The sequence below is a fragment of the Triticum urartu genome, chromosome 2A (assembly GCF_056163025.1).
Source record: "Triticum urartu cultivar PI428250 chromosome 2A, HENAU_Tu73, whole genome shotgun sequence".
NCBI classification, from domain to species: domain Eukaryota; kingdom Viridiplantae; phylum Streptophyta; class Magnoliopsida; order Poales; family Poaceae; genus Triticum; species Triticum urartu.
This window is the reverse complement of record NC_141874.1, coordinates 110182970-110203393: the sequence shown is the minus strand read 5'-3', so window position 1 is coordinate 110203393 and position 20424 is coordinate 110182970. Positions and strand designations below refer to the sequence as shown.

Sequence of the window (20424 nt, the reverse complement as noted above, 5' to 3'; positions counted from 1 at the left end):
TGACACGCATCAGAGCCATGCAAACAAGTATGGAAAGTTTTTTTGATAAAGATATACATTAAAAATATAATCTCATGTGTTAACGGATCAAACCCAATAACCCATATACCCATCATCTGAACACAATCACGATGCAATCAAGCGACATGTAGCAAGGTGCCCCAAACAGCCGTCCTATAAGTTATTCTTCACCCAGAGTGCAGAATAAGTTATTCTTCACCCGAGGTAATCTTACGATCGCTTCATAAACAAATTACGTCCGGAATACAAATAGTTACATTCATATTGATTCACTACATAAGATTTGGTATAAGAAAACAAAAAAAATAGGTTATAAGACCAAAAATATCGCATTTTTATGTATGTTTTTACGTTCGTAACTTTACATAACATAAAATATTTTTTACGATGAGTATATATTTTCTTACGTTCTCTTTTTACGTATGAAATAAGACAAAATTTACGAAACCTAAAAATACGGTGCATTGACGTCAAAATAAAGAGGGGGTGAAGAATAACTATTCCTCACCCAAGGTGACGAATAGCGCGACCCTATATATATATATATAGACACACACAAACACACACACACACACACACCTGTGAGCGTCCCAATTTAGTAAAAATTGCAACAAAATACCCACTGGAGTTGTTACAAAAATAACTTACGATGACCGTAATGGAAAAAGAAAGTTAGGTTACATAATAGACACGCACCTATTCAATGTCGTGTCGCTTGGGGCAAATATTTCGCCCTAGAAGAATGACAGTTTAGCCTTCAAGAATGCTTCACACTTAAACCTACCTCAAGTAGGTTTTGTTGGAAGATTCTACCTCAGCCTCTTGTTTTTCTCACTTCACTAAGTCTAACAGTAGAGCTGCTTTAGTTTGCTCTTCCTCGAAGCTTTCCGTCCCCTTTGCAACCTCGTATTTCAAACGCTGCTGTTTTTTGCGCTAGTTTAGCGCCTTGTTTGCTTAGGTTTTCACAAATATGCAATATAGGGATGTTCGTGTTTCATGACTCGATGGTATGACCTTAACCACTAAATCCACATACTCGTCTGTCCTTGAACTTTTGCAGGATGTTACATTTAGAACTCCAACTTGAAGAAATTACCCAATTATTGTTGGCGCATATTCTGCTGCACCTTGTTTGCTTAGGTTTTCAAAAATATGCAATATAGGGATGTTCGTGTTTTATGACTCGATGGTATGGCCTTTACCACTAAATCCACATACTCGTCTGTTCTTGAACTTCTGCAGGATGTTACATTTAGAACTCCAACTTGGAGAAATTACTCAACTATTGTTGGCACATGTTCTGCTGGTTGCATGACCACGGAAGGCTCTTCAACTAACCATCGCCTTTTTAGCGTGCTGATAATTCGTACCTATGATGGACACTCCAATATAGTAAAGTCTCAACGAGTACTCTCAGGCAGTGGTGTAGCTAGGTCCCAGGCAAGAGGGGCCATGACGTGGGGCGTGTAGCTGAAATCCTTTGCTGACTGTAGCTGGGTAGCCATTGCAGCTACTGTAGCATTGGTTGTTAGACCGGGGTGTGGCTCAACCCCGCCTACGCCTCTGCCTTCAGGAGTTAAGTTACAAAAACCACGTAAACTGACCGTAGTGGAAAAAAATCAGACCACATAAGAGACTTGCACAAGTGTGCTCATGTCGGAACAATGTTTCGTCCTACAAGGATAGTGACCTAGCCTTGAAAATGACTCACACTTAAATCCACTTTAGATAGGTATAGTTCGAAGATTTTACCTTAGTGTCTCGTTTTCCCACTTTTTTTGCCACTTCACTGAGCCTACTTTGTTCTTTCCTAGAACCTTTTCTTTCCATGCAAGCTTGTTTTTCAAATGCCGCATTTCCCGAGCTAGTTTTGTTGCACCTTATACTAGCTCTAATTTCCCTAAAAATGCCATGTTTGGATGATCGTGTTTTGTGACTTGATGGTAAGACCTTAACTACCAAATAAGTATACTTGGCGGCCTTTGGACTTTTGTAGGATGTTCCTTTCACAACTCAATTACTCCACAAATCGTTGTCGCATGTTCATCGGGCTGGTTGGCTATGGAAGGCTCTTTATAACCAGCGTCGTTTCGGAAGGGCCCTCTCTTTCTCGGATACTTACCCTTTCTGCAACTTACCGGAAACAACCAAGCATGTAACATGATCTTCGGAACGGCATGCCTCCTTGCAAGCTCCGGTCGGCGGTTCTCATCCCTGCCCTTTGGCATTTATGGAAGTGTCGCAATGCCAAGATTTTTAGAAATGAGATTGAAGCTAGCTATCGCCTCTGTCTTTTGCAGCTGCGCAAATGGCTTGATTCTTTGGTTCAAATGATGTTCTGATGCCTCTTGCACTTGCCTCCTTCAAGCTTAAGGGATTATATTTGGCCCTCCCGCTGTCCATGTATGGTTTTCCCGCCATATGTACAACTCTTTTATATTATAAATCGGTTCAGGCCAGCTTTTTCCGCCGTAGTTTCCTAAAAAAACTGTAAACCTACCTTGGCGAGAATTGATTTTGTCTTCACAACATGAAAATATCGCCGCGAGCAATTCCAACCACAACTCGTGCCTCTCTACTATTATTACTACAACCCGCCAACTTACTTGGGCGAATCAAGATTTAATAGATTCTTTTTAGAAGACACCCAAAAAGCATCTTATATCTGATATTTATAAAGGGAAACAATAGGCAATATGCTGAAAAGACAACTGGACGCAGACCGACCAGTACAAAACGATTTTTTTTGCGGGAAATAGATTCTCATTTGAATTGGAGTTAATACAATCCTCTGATTCGACTAATAGATGACCAATTTCTCAAAATGCCGAGAGGAAGAATCGCAATCGGCCAGTGTGCTATAAAAAACAAAGAAGCCATTTTTCTCTCAGCTATAATCTACAAAATTCTAAAAATCCCCGACAATAGTTCGCTACAGACTACAGTGTCGGTCGCTAGACGTCCATAGGCTGTGCTGCATAGCATCGCCCACGTCCCCGTCGGCCGTATTAACTCACTGGCGCACTTGTACATCTCGCCCCCCTGGCCCCCAGCTAGAAAACAACGAGCAAATGCATGTATAAGCACCCCAATACGCAGGGACCGGTCGGCGACGTCGACCACTCGGCTCGAGGTACGTACGTACGCTCGTACGTAGATACTACTCCTCGTCCCCGCCCGGCGTTATCCCACCCAGCGACGTCAAACGTCCGGCGTCATCCCACCCAGCGACGTATCGGATCCTCCTCGCCCCCGCCCGGCCGCCCCTCCTTTGAATACGGAGGACAAGCGGACAACGCACGCGGGACGGCGACGCCCCCGCGCGCGCATCACCATCCTAGGCGATCTACCGATAGATTGGCTAGGCCTAGCGCGCGAGAAGGACCGTCGGTACGTACTACGTGCCTCCCGGCGGCGGGGCGCACACCCTTTACGGCTTCCCGGGCCACGCCCGCGCTGGCCGGCCGGCCGGCCAGGGGGCCGGGACGCATTCACGCCACAGCAGCTCGACAGCAACGGATCGATGGTGGCCTCGCGCGCGCGCCCCACGGCACGAGCTGGACTGTACGCGGCGCGACGGCGACCCGGCCGGACGGCGACGTTCCTTTTTGTGCCTGCGCGGCCCGGGTTCCCACGCCGCCCGGGGCCGGAGCAGATGGGACGTGCACGTCCGCCGTGGGGACGCGCGCCCACGGACAGCCAAAATGCGCCCGTGCATGCATGCCATTCTATTGTCTATAGCAAATTAGCGAGCATGAGACATTATTAGTGTCAGCAGTAGTACTACCACTGTAATAGAACTGTTGTGAATTACGCTCCGCTAGTGCTGCAAAACACGAGGATGCATGATCTCTGGTCAGGGTAAAGTGCTCTCGCCAGATTTCGAAATCCATATATGCGTCTTCACAGGGTTTTTAGAACAAGAAGAACATAGAAATGGAGTATGTGGTTGGATTGGAATTTTCCTACGAAAACCAGCACAAATAAGTCATAAGTAAAATCTCCTAAGCATTGTAATCTTGTAATCAAAAAGCCCGTGTAGAAAAAAAACCAAGGATTAGAATTCTTCGAAAGTCATTTGGATTTTTTAATCAAAGAGGTCCTTACTGATGCTAGCGTCTAGAGGTTCTTCGGGCTAGTCATCTACTCTCTTCGTTCCTAAATATTTGTCTTTTTAGAGGTTTCAAATGATGACTACATACGGAACAAAATGAGTGAATCTACACTCTAAAATATGTCTATATATATCCGTATGTGATGACCATTTGAAATCTCTAGAAAGACAAATATTTAGGAACGGAGGGAGTAATGCGGAGTGTGACTGTGTGAGCTATAGCCACATTCATTACGCATGGATACAACATGCTGACAACCAGTGACGACTTGTTTTAGTAGCAGCATACCATACTAGTACCACAATAGTACTCTCTTCGATCAATGTTACTTGTCTTTGTATAAACAATAACAAATAATATGGATTGGATTTGTGATGACGGTATAATGCTCTCGTGAAGTTATTTCAAAGTATAAATAGTCTGCGTGTCGTCCCTCCCCTCCGTCACCCCATGCGCGGGCGACCAAGGGGCACCAACCCCAGCCACCGGTCCTCTCCTCCTTCTCCTCCCTTCCCTCCGCCTTTGCCGATGGTCGGCGCCGAGCAAAGCCCATGCGTTTGATGGTGACGGCGGAGGTATTGCCTCCCATGTCGAGTCATAGGGTGGCACGGGATGCCCTAACTCGAGGGTGTGAACCTAATCTGGATCGCGGCGGCGCCGATCTGGACCAAGGCGGCCTGATGGACAACGATGGCGCGGCAGCCGGCCGGTGTCCCAGTGGTGGCCTTGGCAGCAGGATTGGCGCAACCCTTCTCGATCAGGGGTGGACGTCCATGAATCAGGGGCAGTGGCCTCCCTGTCTGGTGGCGCGGCGGGGCGGGTGGGTTGCTGGGGATCAAATCGGATGGCCGGTAATTCACCAGCGGGTTGGTGCCGCGGCTTGCTGCCCCCGCGGCCAACGGCACCGAGCCGCGTCTTGTTGCAACCCACGTTGCGTGCACTCTGTCTTACCGGACATGGCCCTGCTGCTAACCGGTTACCGGGTTGGGACAGAGCGGGTGACGGGGATCCGGATTGGGACAACTCTCAGGTCGGCTCCTGCCGGCCACAATGGCGAAGACGCCCCTATTTTTCTTCATGGAGACGTCGTTCGGGTTCGCCCTACCTTTTCCCACCTCACAGTCTCTTTGGTGAAATCTGTAGGGAGGAAACGACGCTCATGGCATCATGTCCTTCGAGGAGTTGTCGTGAGAGCTATGTGACGGTGGGTACCGCTTGGGTGCGTGGGCAGTTGTAGATGGTGTGCCCCTCTTCCTCCAGGCCGCAATTGTCTAGACCTAGGTCTCCTAGATCAGATGATGACGAAGACTGTTGTACCGTTCTCCCACCTGGGGACATCGTCTTGGAGCAGAGGTTCGCTGGAGAGACCAACAGGTGGAGCGGTGTTGCATCGACCACATTGAAGACGGTGGGTCTCGGCGGCGTGGAGCAGTGGAGTCTCGGAGTTGGACGCGGTTTGATCGATGCGTGTAGGCTGGTGGCAATGTCTGGTGTTGTCGACGACAGATGAGACTGGCAAGATCTATGCCGTGATTCCTCCTGAAGACGGGATGGCGGAAAATGGCGGCGGCGGACCCTAGAGCGTGCGCAGGCGGTGCATGTCATGGGACGCCTAGAGCGGATGGTCTTAAGTCCAATGGATTAGATTGTGTTTGCTATGCGGGCAGAGCATATCTATATACTTGTAGGTGTACCGACTTTGTTCGTCTAAATGGTGGCTTTGGGTTGATTCTTGTATACATTTTGTCAGGTTCTAGTGAATAATTAATACATATGGCTGTGTGCATCATGCTAATGCAAAGGTCGGGGTAATTCTCCTTTTCGGAAAAAAACGTGGAGCGGTTTTTTTTGGCAGGACACCTAGTGCGGCAATGTGAGTTACAACCCGATCGGCAGACTTGCACATATAGGTCACGTACATTATACATAGGTATAACGCGTAGGTGATTGGCGAGGACTTTTTAGTATACTACAACATAATACCACCACTACAGTGGCACAATTTGTGGTCTGGGTAAAGTGCTCTTCGTCAAATTTCAAAGTACAAATAGTCCAGGAGTCATTCACATCCCTTTATATATCAAACATGGAGCGATTTTTTGACTATCAACTAGTGCAGCAGTGTGAATTACATCCCGGTCAACAGGCACAATAGCACGTATTAAAATGCTCTCCGTCAAATTTCAAAGTATAAATAGTTTGTGTATGATTCACGTTCCTTTACGAACCAAACATGAAAATGTTTTTCAGGCATGTTGGTGCATGTGACGAGACAATTGAGTAAGGCACCAATACAAATAAGGCACTTACATTTTTTTTTTGCGGGGAAAAAGAACATTTCATTAATTAATCAAGGTTTTACAATCCTCTGAAATAAAAATGCTAATCTCCTCGGGTGCTTTTGTTAACCAACACGCAGTGCGTTGTTGTCCACGGCCGATCGCTGCCATAGCATGGCTTGCTTTGTTTTGTAGTCTGCCAATCTTTTTGATTTTAGCTTGCCTCTCTTGGAGCAATGCACTGACTTCTGCAACTTGGAACATGTTGCTGGACCGGTCCAGAGTGCCGGATTGCAGTAGTGCGATCAGTTCGGCACAGTCTGACTCCACCTCAAGAGGTTCCTTGGACCAGTGCAACGCCAGTTTGAGGCCTTCTTCGCAGGCCGCCAGCTCCGCCTCGAGGGGTCCAGGACAGTTGAAGAGCCACCTGCAAGCGGCGAAGATCACAGCTCCTGTGTGGTCTCTCAGAACCATGCCGGCGCCCGCCGATCCGTCAGCTGCGACAAAGGATCCGTCAATGTTAAGCTTGACATAGCCAGCTGGTGGGGCCACCCAGTTTGCAGAGGTAGCGAGGGAAGGAGCACGGATGGTTTGTTTCGGGAGTTCAGCTAGCACCAACGTCTGCTTCCTCTTGACTATGTCCCCATGCGGATTTTGTTTGATCATTAGCAACGTGTCTGCATAGCTGCACAGGAACCTCTTGGACGCTTCGACGGGTACGAGTGGTTTATCATGGGTAATTTCATTCCTGACATGCCACACTCGCCAAAGTAACATGAGGAGGAGCATGCGCTGAGTCTCGTTCAGGCGTTGTAAGAGTAGCAAGAGCCAGTCAGGTTCATCCCGGCGGAGAGCATCATCCGGCGGTAGATCCCAAACCATGCGCATCGCAGACCAAAGGTTCCGGGCGTGAGGGCATCGGGTCAGAGCATGGTGGGTAGTCTCGGCCTCCTGACCACAGATCACACAAGTTCCCTCCAGCTCCAAGTGCCGTCGTCGTTTGTTCACACGGGTTGCTAGCGCTTCTCGAGCAGCTTTCCAGGCGAAAACACATACCTTGGGTGGTGCTCCACAGTTCCATAGCATCTTCCAGCCAGGTCTAGCGCCGTTAGGCCTAGCACTAGATTCGCCGCTGCCGTCCTTGGCCATAATCGCCTCCCTTGCCATGTTATATGCAGAGCGCACTGAGAACCGACCATGCTTATCTGGGTGCCAGGCTACAGTGTCAGCCTCCAGACGCCGGGATGGTTTGATCTTGAGGATTTCAGTGACATCAACAGGGCGGAAGTACTGCCTGATGAGTGCAACGTTCCATGACCCATCAACATTCAAGAGGTCTGCAACCCATTTAAGAGCATCTCCAATGACCGCGCAAAACTAGCGCCACGCCGCAAATTAGGCCGTTTTAGCACACGCGCAACACGGCGGGTCGCTCCAGCGGGCGCGCAAAAACGGCGAGCGCGCTATAACGGGTTGGGCGCACGGTCGAAAACACTTAGCCGCGCGGTGCATTTCGGGCGCCAGCTACAGCGCGGGGCACACTTGAGCGCTTGCGCCGCACTCTCTCCTCTCCTCGTCCTACGCCCCGCGCGTGCCGGCGCCGGCGCCCTGCCACCCACCCATGAACGCGCACACCGGCGCCCCGCTCACCCCGCTGTACAGCCGCGACCCCCCGCTGCCGCCGCCGCTGCAGCCGCCGCCACCGCCGGAAACCCTAGCGCGGGAAGCGCTGGCGTCGCCACCGCCGGAGCTCCGCCGAGCGTCGGCCTCGCGCGCAGCCTCTTCTTGCTGCCGCGGATGACCACGGCGCCGGGTGGCGTCGCGCCGGCGCCGTCCCGTGCCGCCGCCGCACCGTCGAAGAAGGTCCCCAATGCGGCGCGGACGAAGAAGGGCAAAACATCCGTGAAGAAAAACAAGGCGGCGGACGGCTCCGGCACCACGAAGGCGAGGGGAAAGAAGCTTGCAGGGCGTTCGACGGCCGCGGCGGCTTCCGAAGCGCCGGCGAGCTCACTGTTTGTGGGCATGATTTTGAACTTGTGGGCATGAACTTTTATTCATCAATTTGTTTGTGTCAAATTTCACATGTTCATTTTTGTCCAAAATATCATATATGCAAAATGCCCGGCGAGTCGCTCGCGCTGTATTTTTGCGCTCTGCTGGAGCGGCGCGCGCGCTGCATTATAGCGCGGCTGCTGGAGCCAGCGCAGGCGAGCGCGCAAAACCAGCCGCAGCGCACGCGGTAAACAGGTTTTTTGCGCGCGGCGCTTTAGCGCGGCTGTTGGAGATGCTCTAAGCCTACAGCGTCCCTTCAACGTGATTGGCCTAAGCGACGATCCCCTTGGAATCCAGGGATCTCGCCAGATGCGAATATTGGCTCCATTTCCTACGCACCAGATGCATCCTTGTTTGACCAACTCGAGCCCATATTCAATTGCAAGCCACGTCGAAGAGGCATTCCCTTAAAAACCGTGTCCGTAATAGCACCACAAGGGTAGTATTTAGCCCGTAGGACCTGAGCACATAAGCTCTCCGGGAATTGGATTAGGCGCCAGGCTTGACAAGCTAATAAGGCCTGATTGAACAGCCGCAAGTCCTTGAAACCCATTCCTCCCTTCACTTTTGGTCGAAGCATGATGTCCCAGCTCACCCAATGAGTTTTCCTTTTACCGCGTTCCGCACCCCACCAATATGGGCGTATCATTTTTGTGAGCTCCTCAGAGAGTCCAGCCGGAAGTTTAAACACACTCATGATATAGACAGGGAGGGCTTGGGCAATGGCTTTGATCTTTATTTCCTTCCCTCCCATGGACAGATAATTGTCACCCCATTCCATGAGATTTTTCGCTAATTTTTCCTCTAAACTCTTCAATCTACCTCTGCTCATCCTGCCCTCTGGTGTTGGTAGGCCAAGATACTTCCCCTCGAATGTGGTCTGAGTAATCTGGAGTGTACCTTTAATGACCTCCTGAACAGTGGCCGGGCATGCGGGGCTAAATAAGATTGAGCACTTGTGGGGGTTGATCACTTGGCCCGTCCCTTTAGCATATATTTCCAAGACCCTTTTAACTCTGGCTGCTTGTATCGCCTCCGCCTTAAAAAAGAGCAAGGAGTCGTCTGCGAATAACAGATGTGAAATCCCCGGTGCCCTTCGACAAACTTTGAGAGGCGTGACAGTACCCTGGCTAGCTTCACGATGTAGAAGTGCAGAAAGACCGTCAGCAATAAAAAGGAACAGGAACGGCGAGAGCGGATCACCTTGGTGCAGACCTCTGGACGGGGCAAATGAATCAAGGAGGGTTCCATTGAAATTAACCGAGTAGCTCACCAAGGTCACACAGGACATTATCCAACCCACCCATCGGGGAGCAAAACCCAACCTTTGCATCATTTTCCTGAGGAAGTCCTAGTCAACTCTGTCATATGCTTTGGATAGATCCAACTTGTATGCACAAAAAGTTTCTTGTTCCTTATTACAGTGCTCAATAGTATGAAAGCATTCGAATGCTACTAGTGCATTGTCAGTGATTAAGCGTCCGGGAACAAAGGCACTTTGATTCAAGGATATAATATCTTCGAGAATAGGCCAAAGTCTATTTACAAGGCACTTTGCTACAATCTTGTATAAGACTGAGCATAAACTTATGGGACGGAAGTCCTTGAGGGACTCTGGCTGATCTGTTTTTGGGATTAGCACAATCGCGGTGGAATTCGTTTCAGGTGGCATGTTCCCAGTTGTAAAGAACAATCTGACTGCTGCCACCACTGTTGCCTTCAAAATAGCCCAGTTCCGCTGGTAGAAGCGTGCTGGGAAGCCGTCCGGCCCGGGTGCCTTCAAGGGGCCTATCTGGAACAGAGCGTCTGATATTTCCTTCTCCGAGAATTCCTGGCATAGGGATTTGTTCATATCCTCGGTGACCTTCTGTTCCACCAGATTAAGGATTTCATCAACATTCAAGGAAGGGTCCCTGGTAAATAGTTCCTTGAAAAAAGATGTCGACATCAATTCCATTACAGAGGGGGAAGCTTGCCAAACTCCATCTGCGTCTTTGAGCTTTTTTATTTTGTTTCTGCGTGCCCTCCAAACAGACTGACTATGGAAGAACTTCGTGTTTCGGTCACCGTCCTTGAGCCAACTAACGCGCGAGCGCTGCAGCCATAGAAGCTCCTCTTTATATAGTAGTTCTTCCAAGCTATCCGACAGCCTCCTAATTTCCTGCTGATCCCCATTGGAGTGCACTAGTTGCTCCAGCTTACGACGTGTTTGTTCCACCTCTCGCATGATATTGCCAAATTTACGTCGGCTCCATCCTTGCAGGTCATCCATTACTTTACTCAGGCCAGCCATCACCGAAGCAAGGTCACCAGTCGCATGTGTAGCTTCCCAAGCCTTTTGGATGATTTCCGGCAACTCCCCTGCCCGTTCCCAAAAAACTTCATATCGGCTGACTCGACAACGGTTCTGTGGGTGTTCTTCTTTCTATAGATGAATTAAAAGCGGGAGGTGATCCGAGCATGGAGACACAAGGTGTACCGCACGTGCATCCGAGAAGATATCTCTCCATCGATCATCAGCTAGAGCTCGATCCAGCCTAACTTTGACATTAGACCTGCCTTTCCTCTTATTATCATAAGTGAACGGAGCTCTTGAGAACCCAAGATCATGGAGCTCACAGTCCTGCACCACATCACGAAAGGCCGCGATTTGATTCGCCGGACGCGGGGTGGATGACATGTGCTCACACTGCCAAAGAGCTTCGTTGAAATCTCCCAGCAACATCCACGGAAGGTCGCTACTTGCACGCAGATCCGACATGATAGACCACATCCGGTGTCGGTTTTTAGTACGTGGTTCTCCATACACACATGTAAGATGCCACAAAGGGTCACTTGGGGAGGCATGAACATAAGCATCAATGAACCTTTCATTCTGGTCTTTAATCTCAACTAATAATTGATCATTCCAGAATAGAGCTAGTCCACCACTTTGACCATTACTGTCAACTCCACTGAAACCTCGAAGACCCAAACGACGGCGAAGACGACGAACTTTAACTGCTTTCTGCCTAGTTTCACAAAGAAAAACAAACTGCGGACGATGACTTTGGACGAGGGCGGTGAGATCGCGAACTGTCGAGGCGCCCCCGATTCCTCGGCAGTTCCAACTTAGGCCTATCATTGCTGCTGACGGGGCGCACCACGCAGCCTCGTCAGGTTACCGGCGGCCCCTGGGCCAGTTGCCTCCAAAAGTTCATCCTCCTTCCCCACAGTGAATGCACCCAGGTTCTCCATCCAGGCTCTGTAGGTTCCCCATTAGTCAGCTTCGGGCGGGCAACGTCCACAAAGGGAGCCTCATGATCGCCCCCACCGACCTTTAGGTTCGCTGCTGAGGCCTCTGACGCAGTCACCATGGCCAGCACAAGTGTTGCCATCATCTCCACTTTCCTCGTCTTTCCCGATCGGTGACCTGATGCAGTAGTCCGATCAGGAGGATCGGCGACTTTAAGGTGTAGTGCAGCGAACCATCTAGAACTACTCAGGTATATGTTCGCCTTCCCATCACTTTCCTTGGCGGAGGCCCTGGGGTTCTCAGCGCAATTGGACTCCTTCCGCCATGCACAGACTAGGCTTTCCTTCGGCATCTTCCAGATCAAAGCTACTGCAGGGCCGTCCAGGGCGCACGGCTCGGAAGACAACGGGGCGGACGAGGCCGCAACAGGGCCATAGTACACCTGAGCGGCGCACATGGCAACATCGCCAGCGTTCGCTCGGCCTGGACCGAGCTTTGGCAGCGGCATGCAGGGCATCGCCCACGGGCCGCCAAAACCTAAGGCACTTACATTACACACAGGTACGCCGTGTCGATGACTGTGAGGACTTGTTAGTATTGTAGCATAATAGCCACTATAGCAGTGTAATTTGTGGTCAGGGCAAGGTACTCTCCGTCTAATTTCAAACACTACTAGAAAAAGGCCTACTAATGACGCATTAGTTTTGCCTACTAATGGCACATCACTAGTGCGCTATTAGTATCACGCCACTAGTATTTTTTACTAATGGCGCATCACTGGTGCGCCATTAGTATCTGGTATACTAATGGCGCACCACCCAGTGCGCCATTAGTATATAACACCATGCGCCATTAGTATGCCTCCAAGGGCCATATTTAACCATATGCTTTGGCACACTAATGGCGTACTGCGGATGGATGCGCCATTAGTATACTTGGCATACAAATGGCGCACTCTTTAATGAGGCGCCATTAGTATGAATATTAGGGTTTTTTTACTTTTCTGATTTTTGCACAGGTTACAAAATATATTATTTGACAGAATATAGACAGTAGCACACAGCAACAGCAGATTCATCGAATACAATAGAAGATTAGTCTCCGAATACAATTCATCATATTAGTCTCCGAATTCAAAAGACCGAACAAAGATAAAACATTACAAGTCTCGAGACCGCGAGTATCGAGTTTGTCGGAAGTAATACTAATCCTAACAAGTCCTACTAATCATCATCATACAACTTCAACTCGTTATTCATAACAAGTCATACGATCATCATCTTGATAGTCATCGAACCAACCCTACTTAATTGTTCTTAGCACATGATCATCAGTATTAGGCAGGACCTAAATACCCTATTTAAGCTAAAATAGCATAAAACAATATAGACCCTGACTCTCCATTATGGAGAATGGAGAACATCTTGTCTCCAATTCTTGCGCTTCGCTTCCTTTTGCTTCCAAGAAGCTCCTTACGACTGTCCATACATTTTTTTCATCCTTTGATTTTCATGTCTCCACTTCTTTTAGAAATCTCGTATGGACAGTTGAGATTCGTAAGACGACCTGGCTGTATGTTCAAAACATTAACACTACCTTTCTGATACATCATATGAGGCACACAATTCTCTGGGATTATCTGTTGAAAAGCATAGTAATAACTCCATAGTTAGCAATGATGTACTAGTTTTAGAAGTATGCAAAAGATGCACGGATGTCGTAATAGTAAAAATCTTACCAGGGTATCTCCATGGTAGTTACCGTAGTTGAACACATGCACTAGTGGCACGTATTTACCATAATGTTGAGGAGTTTGATTGTGGATAATGTAATTCTCAATGTCAGTACAAAATCCGACCAGATGATTTTTCTCCTTGTAAGTTGTTAACTCGGAGCCATCGGTGTAGTGGGTTTTGTCTACCATCTCCCGCACATTCTTTGAACAATAAAAATAAGCTGTCAATGGAAATAAGCTGTCAACTATTTTGAAATAAACAATATAAATTAGCTAATAACTATGTTTGAGAAACTCACATAGCGGTAGAACTGGAGGCGTATCAACAAGGACCCAAATGTCCATATTGTCCTGTTTGATGTCAAGATTACCAAGATCCATCGTGATAAGCATACCCTCATCAAAACCATACATCTTGCAAAATGCTTCCCAATTTTTGCAACCAAAATGGGTTACGCTCTCAGAATTATATAGATTTACTTCAAAGTCCACATAGTGATGAGTCCTTAGGTGAATTTTCTTTGTTTCAGAAATTTCATGGTCTTCAAATCCATCCTCTCCAAGACATAGCGTCTTGCATGGCATGGGATAAGCTATACTCGAATTGTAAAAGATGAAAATTACACGTTGAAATAGTTGAAGTCATGCTTAATTATGAAAATAACACTTGTCATCGTTGTGTACCGTTTCAACTTCGAAGGTCTCCTCGATCTTAATGCTGAAGCGCCGATCATCGTCCAGGTGAGGCATGTCGCACACACCTCGATCATCGTGGCACCAGTCGCACTCCGCCGGGAGACTTTCATCATCCCTTTCGTCGTCCGATGATGATGACGACATATCCTACGTTCATAATTCAAAACTACATCATTTAGGGTTTGTCGACACCGAGGCATCCTAAAAGCTAAGCTTTTATCATTTAGGGTTTGTCGACACCGAGGCACCCTAAAAACCTAAGCTTTCATCATTTAGGTTCTTATCGACACCGAGGCACCCTAAAAGCCAAGGTTTTATCATTTAGGGTTTGTCGACGTCGAGGCACCCTAAAAGCCTAAGCTTTCATCATTTAGGTTTTGTCGATGCCGAGGCACCCTAAAAGCCTAAGCGTACATCATTTAGGTTCTCATCGGCACCGAGGCACCCTATAGAAGCCAAGTTAAGTTTTCATCATTTAGGGTTTATCGATGCCGAGGCACCCTAGGTTGGGCCTAATCACTTGGCACTAATCACTTGGCTCTATTGCCACCTATGTTGGGTTTATCATCTAGGGTTTAGGGCCTAATCACTTGGCTCTATTGCCACCTATGGTTTAATGCAGCAAGAATGGCGGGGCAGTTGATCCTACTTAACTAAGTACTAAGATACCCCGGCCCATGCATTAGTCGCAAGTACCCCATATGTCCTATTTTTAGGAAAGTCATGCTAAAATTCACGGAAAATTTCAGCATGACCTTTGCTGAAAATAGGACATATGGAGTACCCGAATTTGCCGGAACGAAAGTTAATCGACATTCCGGCAAACTCAAGGGCCTCTCGGGGTACCTGCAAATTCATCACGACACAATGGTCGGAGACAAAACCCAGCAACTTTACAAGTCTTTCACAGATTTGTTTGCAAGTTCTGATATGTAATAAAGATGAGCCTCCAATGCTGATTTGTTTGCCTCAAGACAAGATGAACCTCCAATGCAACAAGTAATAAAATGTTTGCAAGTTCTGATATGTTTGCAAGATGAACCTCCAATGCAACAGTCTTAGACATTAGGACACTACAATGATCTACAACCTTATGTAAAGTGCCAACTCCACAGATTTCTTTTTCACAGCTTTTATATTATTTCTAGAAGCAACACAACAGGGTTAAACACCAGAATCTTGAGTCTAATTAAACCCTAAAATAAACATTTCTCTTTCCCCTCCCCCCTCCTATCCCTCTGTCTCTCTTTCCCAGCTCCAACCCCAAACACAAATTAAGTTAGCCATGGTTTAAACACCAGCTCATTCATTCTCACCTCTGGTCCAGGTGCTCTTCTCCTCCTCGTGCCTTTATCCTCTCCCTCAGCCCAGGAACACCTGCACATTCACAGCAAAAAGCAACAGCTTGTTCAGACACTTCTTTTTTACTGTGTTATTCCAGCTAGGAAAAAAACTTTGCTTCAAAAGTAAATAAGAGCAGGAGTGCAAGCATTTAATGCTTGCTGCTCTTCTTCTTGCCACTTGCAGCACTGCAACTTGCCTCCTGATCCTCCTAATGCACCATCACAAAATTAAGTTCGGGTTACCTGAGAGGAGAGGAGGAAGAGAGGCAGAGGGGGGAGGACGAGAGGAGAAGAGAGGAGGAAGAGAGGAGAAGAGAGGAGAAGAGAGGCAGGGGGAGGAGGGTTACCTGACCACGATGAGGAGGCGCGGGGGCGGCGACGGAGACGGAGGCGCGGGGCGGCGGCGGCGTGGGGGCGGCGACGGAGACGGAGGCGCGGGGGCGGCGGCGGCGTGGGGGCGGCGACGGAGACGGAGGCGCGGGGGCGGCGGCGGCGGTGTGGGTCGGGGCAGCGAGGGGAGTTAGCTAGGGGGCGAGAGAGAGGGACGAAGGGGATCTGGCGAAAGGGAGGGAATTAGCTAGGGGGAAATCTTACTAATGGCGCACCTGCGATCGGTGCGCCATTAGTAATCTTTTTTTACATAGCAATGGCGCACCAGGCAGAGGTGCGCCATTAGTAATCTTTTTTTTACATAGCAATGGCGCACCAGGCAGAGGTGCGCCATTAGTAATCTTTTTTTTATATATAGCAATGGCGCACCAGCCAGAGGTGCGCCATAAGTAATTTTTTTTGTTGCATGTAATAATTTTTTAGAAAATGAATATGAATATGAAACAGTAATATTTTTTTATAAAAACAGTAATAATTGTTGTTTAACAACAATTGTAGTCTATACTTTTTTTTTTAAAAAAATGAAGAGGGGAGAGGAGGCGCGGGTGGGATCGAAATCGAGATGGAGGGGGAATCGAGATCGAGATGGAGGGGGATCGAGATCGAGTGTCCTCATGAATATTCAATATTTTATTATATTGAATATGAAAAAATATCATCAAATTTGAAAAAATATTCATGAATTCAAAAAGTGCCCATGAAATTTAAAAATATTCATGATATCAAAAAGTGCCCATGAAATACAACCGAGAAATAAAGACTACGATTTAAATACAGTCGATCTTAGCTAGCTATCTGTTCATAATCTTCTTACCCTTCTTTTTCGCAAATGGAGTTCTTCTATGGAACGGACGTCCTTTAGGTAGGGTGGTCCTGCTTCTTCTTGTGGTGTATGCTGCTACTTCATCGTCGTCGTCATGTTCGATTTTCGGGTCGCCGTACTTGTCGAAGTCTTGCTCATTGGCTACTCCATCCATTCCGATGATCTTCCTTTCGCCTCTCCTCACGACAACACGACTGGGCTTTGATGGGTCGGTAATGAAGAAGTATTGGTCCACTTGGGAAGCCAGTACCCATGGCTCATTTTTCGCCGTGACGTTTGCGCCCGCGGTCTTGGATTTGGCTTCGGGTATAACCATGGTGGTGAAATACCGGTCTTCTTTTAGGACGCTCTTGGCCCATCTGACACGGAATATTGGGACCTTCTCTCCAGTGTAGCTCAGCTCCCAGATCTTCTCGATCCTTCCGTAGTATCTGTCCTTGTCGTTACCGGTGTAGGATTCCATCTTTACCCTGGAGTTCTGATAACCATCGCTCTTCATGTCCTTGTCCTCGGTGTAGAATGTGTAGCCGTTGATATCGTACGCCTCATAGGTCATCAGGTTGTGCTCGGCGCCCTGTGACAAGGCGAATATGAGTTGTTCTTCCGCGGAAGAATCCTCATGTAAAGGGTACGACAGAAGCTTCTGCTTGAACCAACGCGTGAAACATGAGTTGTGCTCTTTGATTATATCTCCGTCCGTCCTCTGTTGGCCTCGGTCATTGTACGTCTTCTCAATAAAGATTTTGTGCTCTACCACCCACGGATCGACCACGTCGATGTGTTGTAGCGCGACTAGGTTTGCTCTTTCAAAGTCGGCGAGTCGACCCTCGAAGTCGACATGCATTTCGCGGCGACCCTCACGGTGACCCCATCTAGCGAGCCTGCCGAGGTGCCTGTTGACGGGCAGACTAACGGGGTTCTCGATGCCTAGATAATTCGTGCAGTAGGAGATGCACTCTTCGGTCAGAAAGCCCCTGGCTATACTTCCCTCTAGACGTGACATGTTGCGAACGTATCCTTTGATGACACCATTCATCCTTTCGAACGACATCATGCTGTGCAGGAACGTCGGCCCGAGTTGGATGATATCCTCCACGATATGGACCAGCAGATGCACCGTAACGTCAAAGAATGCGGGCGGGAAGTACATCTCAAGCTCGCATAGTATCACCACGATCTCTTCCTGTAGCCTTCTGAGTTGCCTCACGCCAACCGACTTCCGAGAGATGACATCGAAAAAGTTGCATAGGCCAAATAGTGTTTCACGGACGTGCGCATCCATGATCCCACAGATTGCAACTAGAAGTATCTGCGTCATCAGCACGTGACAGTATTGAGACCTCATCCCGCTGAACTTCTACTTCGCTGGGTCTAGGTATATGCTTATCTTCCCCGCGTAACCATAAGGAAGTTTTACTCCTACGAGGCAGGTGAAAAACTGCTCGATCTCCTCCTGACTTAGAGTGAAGCACGCGGGAGGGTAGTCATTTCCGGTCTTCTTGGCCTTTTTGCCTTTGCAACGACTTTTGTGTCCTGCTTCGCCTCATCATCATCATCATCATTAGCGTGAAGCTCCTGCCTGATGCCCATTGATTTTAAGTCTGTCCTTGCTTTCGGCCCATCTTTGGTCCTCTCTGGCATGTTGAGCAGGGTACCAAGCAGACTCTCGCACACGTTCTTCGTGATATGCATGGCATCAAGGCTGTGAGGCACACGGTGGATCTTCCAGTATGGCAAGTCCCAGAAAACAGACCTCGTTTTCCATACCTTCAGCAGCGGCTCTGGCGCCTTTCGCTTCTTTCCCGGCTCTGGCGCCTTTTGCTTCTTTCCCGGCAGTGGGCAATCTTTCCAATTTTTGAACAGCCCGTCTATTTCCTCGCCGCTCCTCGTACGCGGGCGTCTTCGGAGTTCGGTTTCACCATCGAACAGATCTTTGCGTTTCCTTCACGGGTCATCGTCGCGAAGCCACCTTCGATGTCCCATGAACACGGTTTTCGAAGACCCGGGATCTCTATCTAGCTGGCGATACGTTGTGTCATCCATGCACCTGACGCATCTAGAAAATCCGTGGACCACCTGCCCCGCGAGATATCCGTAACCGAGATAGTCGTGCATCGTCGTGAGCAGTGCGGCTCTCATAGGGAAATATTCTTTCTCTGCGGCGTCCCACGTATTGGCTGACGTTTTCCACAGCGTGTCTAGCTCCTCTTTCAGCAGCCCCAGATACAGATTGATGTCGTTCCCTAGTTGTTTCGGCCCTTCAATTAGCATACTCATGTGAATGTACTTCCTCTTCATGCACAACCAGGGGGGAAGGTTGTACATCCACACAAACACAGGACAGGTGCTATGTGTGCTTCTCTGGCTGCCAAACGGATTGACTCCATCGGTGCTCGCGCCCAGCACGATGTTCCTTGGATCCTTCCCAAATTCTGGATGTTCGAAGTTCAACGCTTGCCACTGGCTCCCATCCTTAGGGTGACTCAACATCTTGTCTTTTTTTATTTATCTCCGGATCATTTGCGTCATCTTCTCGCTTCTTCTCCTCCCTATCCGCGTGCCAACGCAGGAGCTTTGCTACCTTAGGATCCGCGAAATACCGCTACAGACGAGGAGTGATCGGAAAATACCACACCACTTTTCAAGGAGCTTTCTTCCTCTTCTTGTATCGAGTGACACCGCACACCGTACATATGGTAGACTCCGCGTGCTCGCCCTGATAAATGATGCAATTGTTCATGCACACATGGTATTTCACGTGCGGTAAATCTAGAGGACACACGACTTTCTTCGCCTCATCGAAACTGGTCGGGCACTTGTTCCCCTTGGGAAGACGTTCGTGCCAGAATGACATGTTCTCGTCGAAGCATGCGCCGGTCATTTTGTGTTTTACCTTCATCTCCATAGCCATGAGCGTTACTTTCAGGCGGGTATCCTCGGGTCTGCATCCTTCATACAATGGAGTAACCGCGTCTATCTTCACTTGATCCAGCTTGGCTTTCTCTCGGGCGGCAGCTCTTGCATTATCCGTCTGCTTGAGAAGCAGCTCTTGAATATGAGGGTCCTGCACCCAGCCCATCGATGGTCCATCGTCGTCTGCTCCTCCGGCATCTAGATCTTCATGATCATGCCCTTCGTCTGCTCCGGCATCTTCCTCATCATCATGTCCGGCATCTTCTACATAATGACTGTGTACAACATCACCGTCGTGATCATGTCCTGGAGATTTTTCGTCTTCTCACCCGCCCGAGCCGCGGTGGTTGTCTTGCTGCCCTTCCTCATTTCTTGCCCAGCCCCCATGGACGACTTCATAGTCATCTTCATCACCTTGCCACCGATAGCCATCCATGAAACCACGCAAGAGCAGGTGGTCCCGCACCTGCCCGGAATCCGGGTCCGCAATAAGGCTCTTCAGCTTGCATCTTCGACACGGACATCTTATCTCCGTCTCGTTCTTTTGAAGCATCTCGGCCTTCGCGGAGCTCAAAAACCTATTCACGATGCCTTCGGTCATCGTGCGGACCATGGTCGCCTGCGGGGTAGAGTAAAACGATATTTTAGAACGAAGAAAAAATTGGCATGACTTTCCCTAAAAATAGGACCAAAAAGAATGCATAGTGCCAAAATTCTCGCCGAAACGGAAATGAATCAACATTCCGACAAAATATTGGCAACTATCATATTTCAAATACCGGTACCTGCAAACACAAACATATATGCAACACCACAAACATA

At 48.5% G+C, this 20424-nt stretch overlaps 1 protein-coding gene across 1 annotated transcript; it reads right to left on the bottom strand.

Annotated features, from left to right (window-relative positions):
- Window positions 1-3512: 3512 nt before the first annotated feature.
- LOC147984150 (uncharacterized) lies at window positions 3513-10760 on the bottom strand. The gene is made up of 5 exons (XM_087540991.1): window positions 10014-10760; window positions 9290-9506; window positions 8076-8462; window positions 6662-7752; window positions 3513-3749 (listed from the first exon to the last, which is right to left on the bottom strand). Exons 1-5 carry the CDS (start codon window positions 10758-10760, stop codon window positions 3513-3515), a joined length of 2679 nt encoding a protein of 892 aa, XP_087397117.1.
- Window positions 10761-20424: the final 9664 nt, after the last annotated feature.